General features: G+C 34.2%; 1 protein-coding gene across 2 annotated transcripts in view; it reads left to right on the top strand.

Annotated features, from left to right (window-relative positions):
• Positions 1-13,471, top strand: part of ABCD2 (ATP binding cassette subfamily D member 2) — a 65,171-nt gene that overhangs the window by 1,744 nt on the left and 49,956 nt on the right. For both annotated transcript variants that reach the window (XM_032248329.1, XM_032248330.1), the window contains exons 2-3: positions 1,160-1,340; positions 10,786-10,901. In XM_032248329.1, the coding sequence (XP_032104220.1) occupies positions 1,160-1,340; positions 10,786-10,901 (297 nt within the window). The remainder of the gene's footprint in view (positions 1-1,159; positions 1,341-10,785; positions 10,902-13,471) is intronic.

Below are 13,471 nucleotides of genomic sequence, written 5' to 3'. Positions count from 1 at the left end.
TATTTCCAATGAAGTGAAAAATTTAGAATGATATTCTTTGTTGTTCCTTTGCTGTCAAAGAGTTGGAGGCAACCATGATTTCTTATAAAAGACATTTTTAACGATTTTGCATGTCTGCTCAATATGGAACATCCTCATTCCTAAGAAGTATAGAAGAGTGTCTCTCAAAATGGAATTTCTATTACTCTTAGTTCATGTTCAGCACTATATTTTGATAAAATGAAAAGAGGCAGTGAAATGAAATTTTGTCTAGCTTTAAAATAAAAGCTGAGATTAGACAAGGAATGAGGAGTACAAAAGGAGTTTCAGAATGTTGTTTTTAATTATTAAAGATTTTCAACATTAAGCAGATCCCTAAGACAACCCAATGATACGTATTTGCATTGCATGAAGCTAACTTCAGAATATGAAATAAGACAGAAATTTTTGAAGGCAATGCAATCTTAATTTAAATGACTTGGCAAATAAAATAAAAGTGTTCTACTGTTGAAGATGGCGTGTCAATCAACACGCAGAATTATTTAATTTTTAAAGCATCTGTAATTATCAGTGCTTTTTTAGTAGCAGTAGCAATCTGAAAAAGAATATTTAAAGCAAATTTAGGACTTCTTGAAAATTGACCTCATATGTTGTACTGTAGCATATTGATTTGTGATTCTTTTTGAACTCTTGAATTCAATGACATAAATTATAGTATGCTTACACTTCTTGCATAAAAGACAAAAATCTAACAAATTGAGTCAGTTCAAAAGTGGAATCTATATATATGTATGTCATGTGTCCATTTTCAGCTATTTTTGGTGTGATCAAGGACAAAGCTAACAATTGTTTATTCATGTCTTACATAATATCATTTAATTTTAACATCTTATACATATAATTTAAATATCATAACTATAAATTACTTATATGTATTTTATACCCAACATTATATCCACTGAGTAGCATAAGTTTTTTAACATAATACACGTGACCAAAACTAAATAATAACTAATACTGGTATTAATCTGCATTGTTTGGTTGTTAAGAGGCAGAGATAATGCCATACTAAGAAAAACAGAAGAATAGGCATATATCTTTAAAGAAAGTCCTCAAGCACAGGCAATGTTTATGTTTATAGTTCATCCTGGGTTAATTATTATCTCTTTTCCCTCTATAGGTAGAAATGAAACAACTTCAGAAAAGTTACAAAGCTTTAGCAGATCAGATGAACCTCATTTTATCCAAACGTTTGTGGTACATCATGATAGAACAGTTCCTAATGAAGTATGTTTGGAGCAGCAGTGGACTAATTATGGTGGCTATACCTATTATCACTGCAACTGGCTTTGCAGATGGTGGTAATGACATTTATGCTTAATCTCAAATATATGTTTAACATTATTTCTTTTAAGGTGTCATTGCTAGTTTTATGCGAGCTAAACTGTGTACATAGTCATTATTTCAGTTATTAATGGTCAGAAACAACGGCAGACATTAGAGTCCAGTAATAACACCAGCAGTATGAAATAAGGAGACAGTGGCTCAGAGACGATCCCAGTTCTGAGATATTTCAGAGATCTCTGATGCAAGTTTCTGGGAGTTGACTTTGAGCAGTTTTAATTATATTGCCTAATATAGGATGATTCTCTAGTTTATAATTAACCTCAACAAGTTAGTACCCTCAGAAAGAGTATAACACAAGTTTCCTTGTGTGTTATAAGCGTTCTACACATCCTGTACATTTAGCCTACGAATATTCTGTAACTGAATTTGCCCTGCTTTGTGATTTGAAAAGTCAGTTGACTGCAATGAGCAACCAAAAGTATTGTTTCAGGGAATGCTTATATGCCGTGGAACAAGGGCTCCTCTACTTGTGAATAATACAGATAACTTCCTATGCGGCATGATTTGGTGGTATTGTAGGAATGGCAGTTGCCAAGCTGCAGCTGGCTAATTCTATCTTATCACTGTCTCCACAGTTTTTAATAACAGTTTTCATTCTTCGGAATAACTAAGAAAGATAAGGGCAAGGAAGAAAAAACAATGTTAACATGTTGTATCATCCTTGGATGGGAGTTTGGATCTTAATGGGTTGGAACAGAGAAGAATTAATTGAAGAAGTATTTTCTACTCTTTTCCTAAAATAAGGCATTCCTCCTTAAAAATCACAGAACTAAAATTGGCCCTGGTGTTGAAGGATCTAGACAAAAGAATAGGCTTTAGAGTGAGACAGAGTTTTGTCCAACTTTTAGTTCCCCCTCTTCCTACTTGTATCCTCTTAGTCATGTTAATGAAACTCTCTATACCTTAGCTTCCTCATTTGTAAAATGAGAATCAGAAAGGATACTTCAGAGAATTGTTGTGAGGACTTAATTGAATAATGTTTTGAAGCACAGAGCATATTATAGTTGATATATAGTGACAATTATTACCTAGAAAACAAAAGGTGACAATTATTACCACCAGAAAACTAAGAACATTGTTACAGAATCTACACTGTTCTATAGTTATTTTTGTGTAAAATTAAGGATTAATAGTTATTTCTTTGAAGAGATCTAATAAAAACAAGTAAATAATTACAATATGCCTTAATGTTCTGAAACAGTGCTTCAATGTTTTAACCAATCCTTACGAAAACACTTGTCAAAGTTGAGTTATTCTTAACATAAATATGTTCATTTTAGTAAGTTAGTATTTGTCAGCCTTTCTTTGTGGCAAATGGTATACATATATCAATTATACTTCACAAATGAATTGTGTAACAGATAGTATATTTGGACCACTGAGAAAATTGAATTTTTTCTGGTTTTATGTTTCAAAATTTGCTAAAAAGAATTTCATTTAAAAAAGTTTATATTGAAAAAGGCATTGTTAGTAACAGTATTTTAGACATAATCCTTTCATAATGAAATACGATTACTTTTTCAAAAGAGTATTAGAGAGAAAAAGGCGCTTTCAAATCTATGGTATTAAGGTTAGTTTTACTAAAAAAAATCAGAAGTTATCAGCTATTCACTTAAAAAGTCATTTCTTAAAATAGCAATACTCATTAAAAATTTCATATATAATGCATATTAGAGACAACTCTGTAGGCAAGATTATAGTGTAGTTTTGTTAGTCAGTACTTGGACACACTGGAGTTATTAGAAAACCCTGGAGTATTCAGCACAGAACGGTGAGAATGCAGCTATTACTGGTGACAAATTAACCCCGCAGAGACCAGTAAGAAGTAAACAATGTATACAAATAATCTAACAAGCTTACTTAACAAGATGTGATAATGTGTTTAAAAATAAATTCTACAAATCCTGAAAATACCATATTAAACTAAAGAAACGTTAAAACTTTATATTGAAATACAGTAATCACACTGAGACAAGTGAAACAAAGTATTTCCTAAAGCTTCTTTCAAAAGAAAATTTTTATACAGAGAAAATGTAAGAATTTCATAGATAAAAAATGAATTCATATGACAGAACATTGAGAATGTTCTTCAAAATCTGCAATATAAAAGGTTGCTATAGGTGCTTATAATGTTTGCATGTATATGCATGTATTTACTAAACATACGTCTCATACAAAGACTTAACACAAGAAAATATCAAGTTACTTTACTTACACAAAAGAATTTTTTTAGGGAGGATGGAGTCTTACTCTGTCACCCGGGCTGGAGTGCAGCGGTGAGATCTCAGTTCACTGAAACCTCTGCCTTCTGGGTTTAAGAGATACTCCTGCCTCAGCCTCCCAAGTAGCTTGGATTATAGGCACTTGCCACCGCGCCTGGCTAATTTTTGTATTTTTAGTAGAGATAAGGTTTCACTATGTTGGTCAGGCTGGTCTTGAACTCCTGACCTCAAGTGATCCACCTGCCTCTGCCTCCCAAAGGCTCATGCTAGGATTAAAGGCATGAGCCACCACACACAGCCAATTTGTGTGTGTGTGTGTGTGTGTGTGTGTGTGACAGAGTTTCACTCTTGTTACCCAGGCTGGATTGCAATGGTGCAATCTCAGCTCACCACAACCTCCACCTCCCGGGTTGAAGTGATTCTCCTCCTGCCTCAGCCTCCCGAGTAGCTGGGATTACAGGCATGCACCACCACACCTAGCTAATTTTGTATTTTTAGTAGAGATGGCATTTCTCCATGTTGGTCAGGCTGGTCTCAAACTCCCAACCTCAGCTGATCTGCCCCCTCCGCCTCCCAAAGTACTGGGATTACAGGCGTGAGCCACCTCATCTGGCCTGGCTGAATTTTTTTTAAGAGAAGAGTATATCTTCAAGGTTTTAGTTCCTGTAATTATATACCACGTATTCTAATCTACTCTTCAGTCATACTTTATACTTATGCCTTTAGTGGTCCCTTACGTTAGAGATAAAGTACATGATGCTATGTATATTAAGGCAAAAAAAAAAAAGGTAGAAAATAGGTGAGTCAGAAAGAAATGGCAAGGGGAAAATGTAAAATAGAGGAGGGAAAAGAAGATAGAAAAAAGAAGGCCACTGTTCATATGTTGCCTCTCATTTTTAACAGTTATCCTTTCCTGGGAAAGTTACATACACTTTATATGCATCGGTTTTCCTACCTTAACTATGGAGATAATTATACATATCTTTCAAAATTTTTACAAAATTACATGTAACATACTTAATGTGCTTTGAAACAGTCCCTGTCTAAGTAAGAATCTAGGTAGAAACAATCTTTAATATTTATCATATTCTTACCCTGTGGCTCCTGAGTCAGATTTCCTGGATAACATGCTGGCTTTTTTGCTTTCTAGGCTGGGAACCTTGGCAAATCATGTAACCTTGGGTCCTGCCATTTCTATTTCGAAAATGACAGAAATGATAGCAGGGTTGTTACAAGCATTAAAGAAGATCAGATATGTAAAACTTAGAACAAGACCTGTCTCACAGATATTCAATAGGTGTTTGCTAACATGATCATTTTTGTAGTTTAAAGAAGCAAGAGGTTTGACAGTGATCAGGAATTCAGAGGTGAAAAAGGAGATAGGAAGAAGAACCTGCATAATTTTTGATGGAAGGGAAAGGAAAAATTATTCGATAGCAGATTTGCTGTACTCTCTACCTAAAACTTTAAGTGAAATCTTATGGTAAGGACAGGATTATGTTTGTACTCAAATTCACGTTATAAAATTACATATAGAACATGGCATTTTTACATCAGAAGAGGAGTTTAAAGGCCATCTACTCTAGAGCCACAGCTTTTCCTAAAGTCACACAGGTAGTTATTGGAAGCCCTAAAGAGGGAGGGCATTATGTAACTCCAGATGCACTGCTATTTTCTATTGCATCATGCCGCCACCATATTAGCACACTGGAACTTATTCTATAAGAAACATGGGGAAGTTTGAGGCAGAGTAATCGTGTGACCAAATGGTTGATCAAGAGGCATTGAAGTGGTTAATTATGTAGAGTTTCTATTATATTATTTTTAAAGGCTATCACTTTACTTAATATTAAGAGAATGACTGAAATTATGTGAGGAGAATAGTTATCTGAGGTCTACAACCTCAGCTCTTTAACATTAGTAGGCTGCCTTTTTTCTCTTGATATCAAAGGCTATTCTGAGCAAAGAAGCCAGTGAAAGCTGTGTATTGGTTCCTCTGTCAGTATCTTATCACAGACACCTAACAGGCAGGAAAAAAGACCGTCTGAGCTACCAGCACTGCCAGTAATGTCCACATGTGTGTGATCTGGGAGTGTGAAGTAGAATATCAGGAATAACTGAAAGACACTGCCTGTACTCCAGTAGCATGGGTGATGCTTTTATTCCTAAAATGTACCTCCAATAAGACTATATCGAAGCTTCTGTGGTACTATTGTCTCATATTCCAGTGCCAAATTGTTGAAATGTTATTTTATATTGTGGGCCAATTTGGATATAATTGCACTCTTTTTGACCAATGAACACAGCAGTATTATCAATACGTATCAAAGGCATACTTTAATACTCTGATTAGGTATGCATATAAGTGCCTATTATTGTTTAAAGAACAGCATTTATGCCAATAAGGGCACAATCATTAGTGTACCAGTTAATGAGTTGTCACAGAGTATACTGACTATGAAGTAGCATTTGCTACCCATGATCAAATAGTATTTGCTAGTTTGAAAATTATATAAATAGTATTATACAATGCATACTCTTTTATGACTAGCTTCTTTCACTCAGTATTATGCTTATGAATTTCATCAGTGTTACTGAGTATAACCATAGTATTTTTATTCTCATTGTTATGTACCATCCCATTGTGTAACTATACCACTTTATTTAACTATTCTGTTGTTAGTACATATTAGATTGTGTCTAGTTTGGTGGGTATTAGTGATAGTGCTGCTAAGAACAATTTGTCCACATCTTTTGGTGTATATATACATATCTGTGGGCACTTAACTAGAAGTAGAATTGTTAGATTACAGGCTATGCATAGGTTCAGCTTTAGGAGATTTTGTAAAACAGTTTTCCAAAAGAAGTTCTTTGAATTTACATTCTCAGCAGCAATATGTAAGAGTTCTATTTCCTCCACATCTTTGCCTGGCTTTTCGTTTTAGACATTCTCCTGAGTGTATAGTGGTACTTCACTGTGGCCTTAGTTTGCATTTCTCTAATTACTAATGATGTTAAGTACTTTTATTTATTTATTGGACATTTGGATAGCCTTTGTTATGAAGTGCCTGTAAGTCTTTTGCTAATATTTACATTGGTTTATCAGTTTTTTCTTATTGATTTGTAAAACTTTTACGTATTATGTAATGAGTCATTTGTTGGATAGATAATATACATGCACAACTCACATGCACATAACACACATGCACACACATTTAATCTCAAATATATTTTCCCACTCTGTGTCTTGCCTTTTCACTCTCTTAATGATATATAATAGGTCATACTTTTAGTATAGTTTAATTCATCAATAGCTTTCTTTGTAGTTAGTGGTTTTATGTCCTATTTAAGAAATATTTGCCTAACCCAACATAATAAAGATATTCCTTATTGTATCTTCTAGAAATTTCCTTGGTTTTTAATTTCACATTCAGATCTTCAGTCATTTAGCATGGATGTTTATATATGGCAGAGGATAGGTGCAGGTTGTAAATTTTGTCAACATTTGTCAAGATGACAAAGAGAAAGATAAACGAAGAGAAATAAACTCAGATAATAAGTTTGAAAAAAGTAGAAGAATAAACTTACTTTTTATTTAAAAAATTAATATACCTTATTTCTTTAAATAAGTTTCAGATTTACAAAAATTTATCTGAAGGTACCCTCTCCCGCTGTAGTTTCCCCTATGACTTATATCTTATATTAGTGAGGAACATTCATTACAACTGCTGAACCAATATTTATTCCTTATAAACTAAAGTTCATAATTTATATTATGCTTCACTCTTTGTGATGTAAGTTCTAAAGGTTATGATAAATACAAAAGGTATAACCTTAAGTTTAAAATTCTTTCCCATCTTTTCTGTGAAATAACAAGAGATGTGACCATGTATGTACTTGTTACTATCAGAGCTCAAAATTAGCAGTAAAATGAACAGGTATAGTGTTAAATATGAAATCCTTAAATGAAGAACTTTTGACAAAATAGCTAAAATATTTGGTGAGGACAAAAAGAATGCAATGACCTAGAATAAAAACTGCTTAGTATTTTAGGTCACAGATTTATATCTCTGACACTAAGGAATCTGGCCATGTCTTAGAGGTCAGGCAATCGGCTGCTGCATGCCTAAGAAAATAGTACTGGCAATGCTCTCACAGTACCTGCCACAGAACAACTAGTAGAATGAAAAGCCACATAAAATCTGGGGGAGGCTTTTGTTATTTTATTGCTAAAAACATGAAGAATACCCAATTGGCATTAATCTGCCAAAGCAAGACAGAAATTATCAAGCCACATGAATTGCCAGTCCATCTGTGCAAATGTTTTTTCCTCTTAACAGAGGCTGTCAATGAAAAATACTATTAAAATCCCTTTTAACCCAAATTCATAAAATCCCATAATTATTTTAGATTGTCAGCCAGATTTTCTATGAGCCAAAACTATTCTTAGCATTTTAACTGACACAGCAATTTACTATTTTGGTACTCTTTTTGTGGCAGTCTAAATTTTATCACACATTTACATGTCTTTAAGACTATCTATATTCCATGCCTAGTCTATTTATGTAATCACATCTTTTGCTTCTCCCTTATACCAAGGCTCATCAGCCTTTTTGTTTTCCTTCTTTAAGTAAATGACTAATTAACTTCAAGGGGACTAACAGTAGTTCTCTAGAGCGGTGATTAGCAGTAGGGCTAGAAAAGGACACGTTGGACTATGATAAAACGTCTCCGTGAACTACGGTGATTCTGATACTCAGTGAAATTAGTGCTTGACATCAACCCATACTGCAAACTTAACCAATTTGTCATTCAATTAGCATTACTTGACATGTCCCTTCTCTGTGCCATTGCTTACGCAGTACTTGTGATCTATTAAAATTTTATGCCATCTTCAAGACATCTCTCAAAGTCTACTCCTCCATGAAGCATTTTCTGTCTCTGGAAGCAAGTAATAATTTTTGCCTTCTCCAAACCCCTTGCATTGCAGGCTTCCCTGCATAATCGTTTAGGAATTTGGCATCTCTCTTCTACCAAGCTCCAAGCTCCCTCGGGAAAAAAATATCTGAAAATCACACTTATTCCTGTTACATCCCACAGTATCTTGCCTAATTTCTTGTACATTTAGGTGTCCAGTAAATACATGCTGGGTAAATTTTACCTTATATTGTGCAGGTATCCTTTCAAAATAAATTGAGCTGTCTATGAGCAAAGAAAGTAAAAATATCTGGTAATTATGGCAAGATACAAATTATATTTTTGCACTGAAATCCTTTGAGATAAATTAGAGTGAAATAAATGTCAAAATGGGCCTGTGGCCATCTATATCACTGCTACTTTCTTCCTTAATTTATAATATCTAGTTTGGAATTTTGAAGACAATCTATAGAAGGACCAACTAGAGAATCAAGTTGATGGAAACATTAAAGTAACAACCTGGAAATGTAATTTTGAATACTAAAAAAATTGAGCGGATATACAACAATAGCAACAATAACTAGAAAAAATATTAACTGCTGATAATTAGAGCACTTACTGTGGGCCATGTATTGGACTAACACTTCATTTGGTTTCCACCAATAGCCCTTAGAACTCTAAGAGAAAGATAGTTATGTACTTCATATTACAGGTGAGAAAATAGGTGTGACGAGGTAAGTGTCTTGCCCTGCTTACCTTACTACTTGCTCATGAGGAATAAAACCTAGATTCAAACCTAGTCTGATTCCAAACTCTTAACCGTAATTCTGCATTGACAGTAATTTAGGATGTTCATCCATCCATCCAGCCATCCATCCATCCATCCATCCATCCATCCATTTACTCATCCACCCGTTCAATACACATTACAGAGTACTATGTGTTAGACACTATGCTGAATACTAGGAATAAAGAATAAAACACACACTCTTGACCTTCAAAGAAATTATAGTCCACTAAAAGTGACAAACATTCTCAGGAAAATCTTTACTAAAGTGTATCTCTTAAAGAAGGAGAAAGAGGCAAGAAAGGAAGGAAAGTATGATAAAGTCTGAAGAAATCACATATACCAGAGGACTAATAAAGTATGTCATGTATGGGGTGCTGCTGGAGCATACGGTGAGGGATGATTGAGAAAGGTAGACAGAGGCTAGATTATGCTAATCAGCTAATTTGCATTCCTATTTAAAAACCACACCATAAATGTTTCCTTATATTGAAGTTAGTAGTATTAATATTTAATTACCAGATCAATACTATTTCATTGCCCAGTAGGTATTTTATTTTATTTTGAGGCAAGTTCTCACTCTGTCACCCAGGCTGGAGTGTTCAAGTGATTCTCATGAGTCAACCTCCCAAGTAGCTGGGATGACAGTGATCTGCCATCATGCCCAACTAATTTTCATATTTTTGGTAGAGATGGGGTTTCACCACGTTGGCCAGGCTGGTCTCAAACTCCTGACCTCAAGTGATCTGCTTGTCTCGGCCTCCCGAATTGCCAGGACTACAGGAGTGAGCCACTGCCCTGCAGTACTTTATGGCTGCCTCTTAAAGGCAGGAAGTCAGATATGGAAAGGGCTGAAAGAATGCTGAATGAAAATGGTCTTAGTTCCTTTCGATTGATTTGTCCCAACTCTCCTTTTAGAAAAATACTAACACAAGAAGAACTTTAAACAAAATCTGATACAAACACTGTCTTTTCTTTTATTTCTCCTCTTCTCTTTTCTCCTCTCCTCTCCTCTCCTCTTTTTTTGAGATAGGGTCTCACTCTGTGGCCCAGGCTGGAGTACAGTTGCATGATCTCAGCTCACTGCAACCTCCACTTCCTGGGTTCAAGTGATTCTCCTGCCTCAGCCTCCCAAGTTGCTGGGACTACAAGCATACGCCACCATATCCAGCTTATTTTTGTATTTTTAATACAGACAGGGTTTCACCATACTGGCCAGGGTAGTCTTGAATTCCTGACCTCAAGTGATTTGCCCGACTAGGCCTCCCAAAGTGCTGGGATTACAAGTGTGAGCCATTGCACCTAGCACAAACACTGTGTTTTCAATAATTCATTATATTTCTAGAAAATTGCTATTACTAATGAAAAATTAATATGTGATTGTTTAGCCACAATTTAGTTTGCATAGTATAAAACATTAAGTTACTAAAAAAAAAAAAACTCAATAGTTTTGTAATTTGCTTTTATATCTAGAGGATGGTCAAAAGCAAGCTATGGTTAGTGAAAGGACAGAAGCCTTTACCACTGCTCGAAATCTACTGGCCTCTGGAGCTGACGCTATTGAAAGGATTATGTCTTCATACAAAGAGGTACTTGCATTTCTTATTGTCAATTTGATTAAAATAAAATTTATGAAATAAACCAAAATGTAAATTACCAAGTATACTGAGTATTTTGGAAACATATCTTTTCTCTGCCAAAAATTGCTGAGTATAATCAAGATTAAGGGCAGCAGTTCCCAGGTGTGATGCTGCTAATATCCTTTGTGTTTTACAATATCAGTTGCTCCCATTTTATCTCAGTTGTATGACATCTTTGTTTTTACATTTTAAAGAAAACCCTAGGTCTGAACTCTGGAGCCAGAGTGCCTAAATTTTCATTTTTGCTCTAGCATTTACAAATTATGTGACTTGGGTCAAGTTCCTTAACGCATCTATGTCTCTGTTTCCTCATCTATAAAATGGGGAAAATGGTAACATTGACTTTTGGGGTTGTTGTGAGTTGATACCTGTAGAATATTCAAAACAGCACATATCAAACGCTCAATAAATGTTAGCTAATAATAACATTTCTTATATATCTTGCAAACTTTTACCTTTCTTTCATTAAATGGGTAATACCTTCTTACCATTCTTTGTTCTTCCTACAGAGTTTGGGTCTTCCTCCTTAGCGTTTATCTTGGTATATGTGTGATGTTTTACCACATTGTAACTGTCTATTGCCTGCATCACACCACTCAACTCCTTGAAGCAAGAACTGTTTTACTCATCTTTACATTCAATATCCATTTTAATATTTAGAATATTGTATGTGGTTAATAAATATTTGTTGACAAAATAGCAATAAGACCTGCAGTTACCACTGGGCCAAGGTTAAAATTACTTAATTCAGACATTACATAATTTTCCCATAAAAGTTATTCTCTTACGAATTACTCTTACGGCTATCATATCCATGTAACTTCTAGCGCATCCTTATAAATTCAGCTGCATACTAAATCAGACTTGAATAAACTATATAAAAGAGTTACAAAGGGCTAGTAAGTAACTCAATTTTTTTTAAATCAAATAGTAATTTTGATAATCTGGAGACGCAGTTTTTGGGATATGTTGATGTAATGAATTACTTAATATTAAAACTAAATGACAAATCAAAATTTTGTTTATCACACATTAAAATATTGTGGTACCTAGGTTAGAGAAATGATATAAACCAGTTTTTTTAAACTGTCTCCAACTCAACAAATGATTGCATTTTGCTTTATTTTGCCTGAATTTACTTTTAATCTTAAAATATTCACTTCTAAAAATTCTTGTGCTGGTGTGACAGCACGTGAAAGCACCCACCATGCTGTCTCTGCTAGCACCAGAGGAATCAGGTTTCCTTTTAGAGTTCTAAGATAAATTCCCTGTCTTGCATCCCAAAATAATTTGTCTACAGGCACATTCTTACTTTTCTTCAGACACTCCTGCCGCCTTTACACTCCATCCTGGTCCACTGACTTATTGCCTCCTGCCTTTCTTGAATTGACTTCTACTTCTGGTTTTGGATTTTTTCTATGCAAATATTTATATTTTCCTTGGTTTCACTTGAATCTATATTTTGTTAATCTTTAAATATGTTTTCCTCTACTTGGCAACTCAAGAGTTTCTCCCAGATATTAGAAATTATCATCTAAATAGCTATAACATCAACATATAGAAATGATAGTGTAATTACAGATCTCTCAGAAGAGATGTGTGGTAAAAGGCTTTTAACAGTAATACCTACTCATTTACTGCTTATGTTTTGCATACACAGAAATCATACATAAATGTCAGCATTGTTGTATCATTCTGAAATTTATTAAGAAACATTTATTTCTGATGTGTCTTGCTTATTCTTATGCAAGAACTATCCTTAGTTCTTGTGCATTCTTTTTCATTGAGAAACGTTCTTGATAGGAAATGAATCACCTTTCACAGTACCCTCATAGCAAGGCGTTCTCTTAATAGAAAAATAGCAGGAGGTTAACTGAAATGAACAGTTGACAGAATAGGAACAAGGCACCATTCCATGGAGCCCTGTGGACTTAGAGATTTATCTCATCTTATAATCTTAGCTAAAAAGATAATCATTCAATGTTTTTCTTTGGGCATATAAATCATGTTTGGCTTCAAGAGAAGCTGGATTGTGGGAATTATACAAAAAAGGATTTGAAGCTTTGCATTGAGCTTGCTCCCAATATTGGTATCCTGCCAAATATAGGAATTTTGACAATCAATTTAGCTCAGAAACATTCATTTCCTAATCGGAAAAAAAGGTACTTTTCTCCTACTTAAATCCTTCTATTTTAAATAGAAAAAAGATACTAAAAATAAAAGATTATAATTTTATTGAATGATCTTAAGCTTTTTACAAAATTTATAATTTTTTGGAAATGAATTTCATCATGTAAACAGAGGCCAACAGAAATTTGACTGAAAGATCCTTAAGTCTCATTAATATTTTGAAATCTGCATATTATATGTTTTACGATTTCAATCAAACATATTGTGTTATCGTGCTCTTTTGGTAAGCTTTGCACTGTCATTTGTTTTAGTTTTCAGATGTATTATCTCTGTCTCATGTATGATAAAGTAGGATCTTTAAGTCAAGAAGCTTATATGATTATATATTT

Source organism: Sapajus apella, unplaced genomic scaffold (assembly GCF_009761245.1).
Source record: "Sapajus apella isolate SASKATOON/1434 unplaced genomic scaffold, GSC_monkey_1.0 scaffold66, whole genome shotgun sequence".
In the NCBI taxonomy this organism is placed as follows: Eukaryota; Metazoa; Chordata; class Mammalia; order Primates; family Cebidae; genus Sapajus; species Sapajus apella.
Note: the sequence above shows the minus strand (reverse complement) of the source record. Positions and strands in the feature narration are given on the sequence as shown.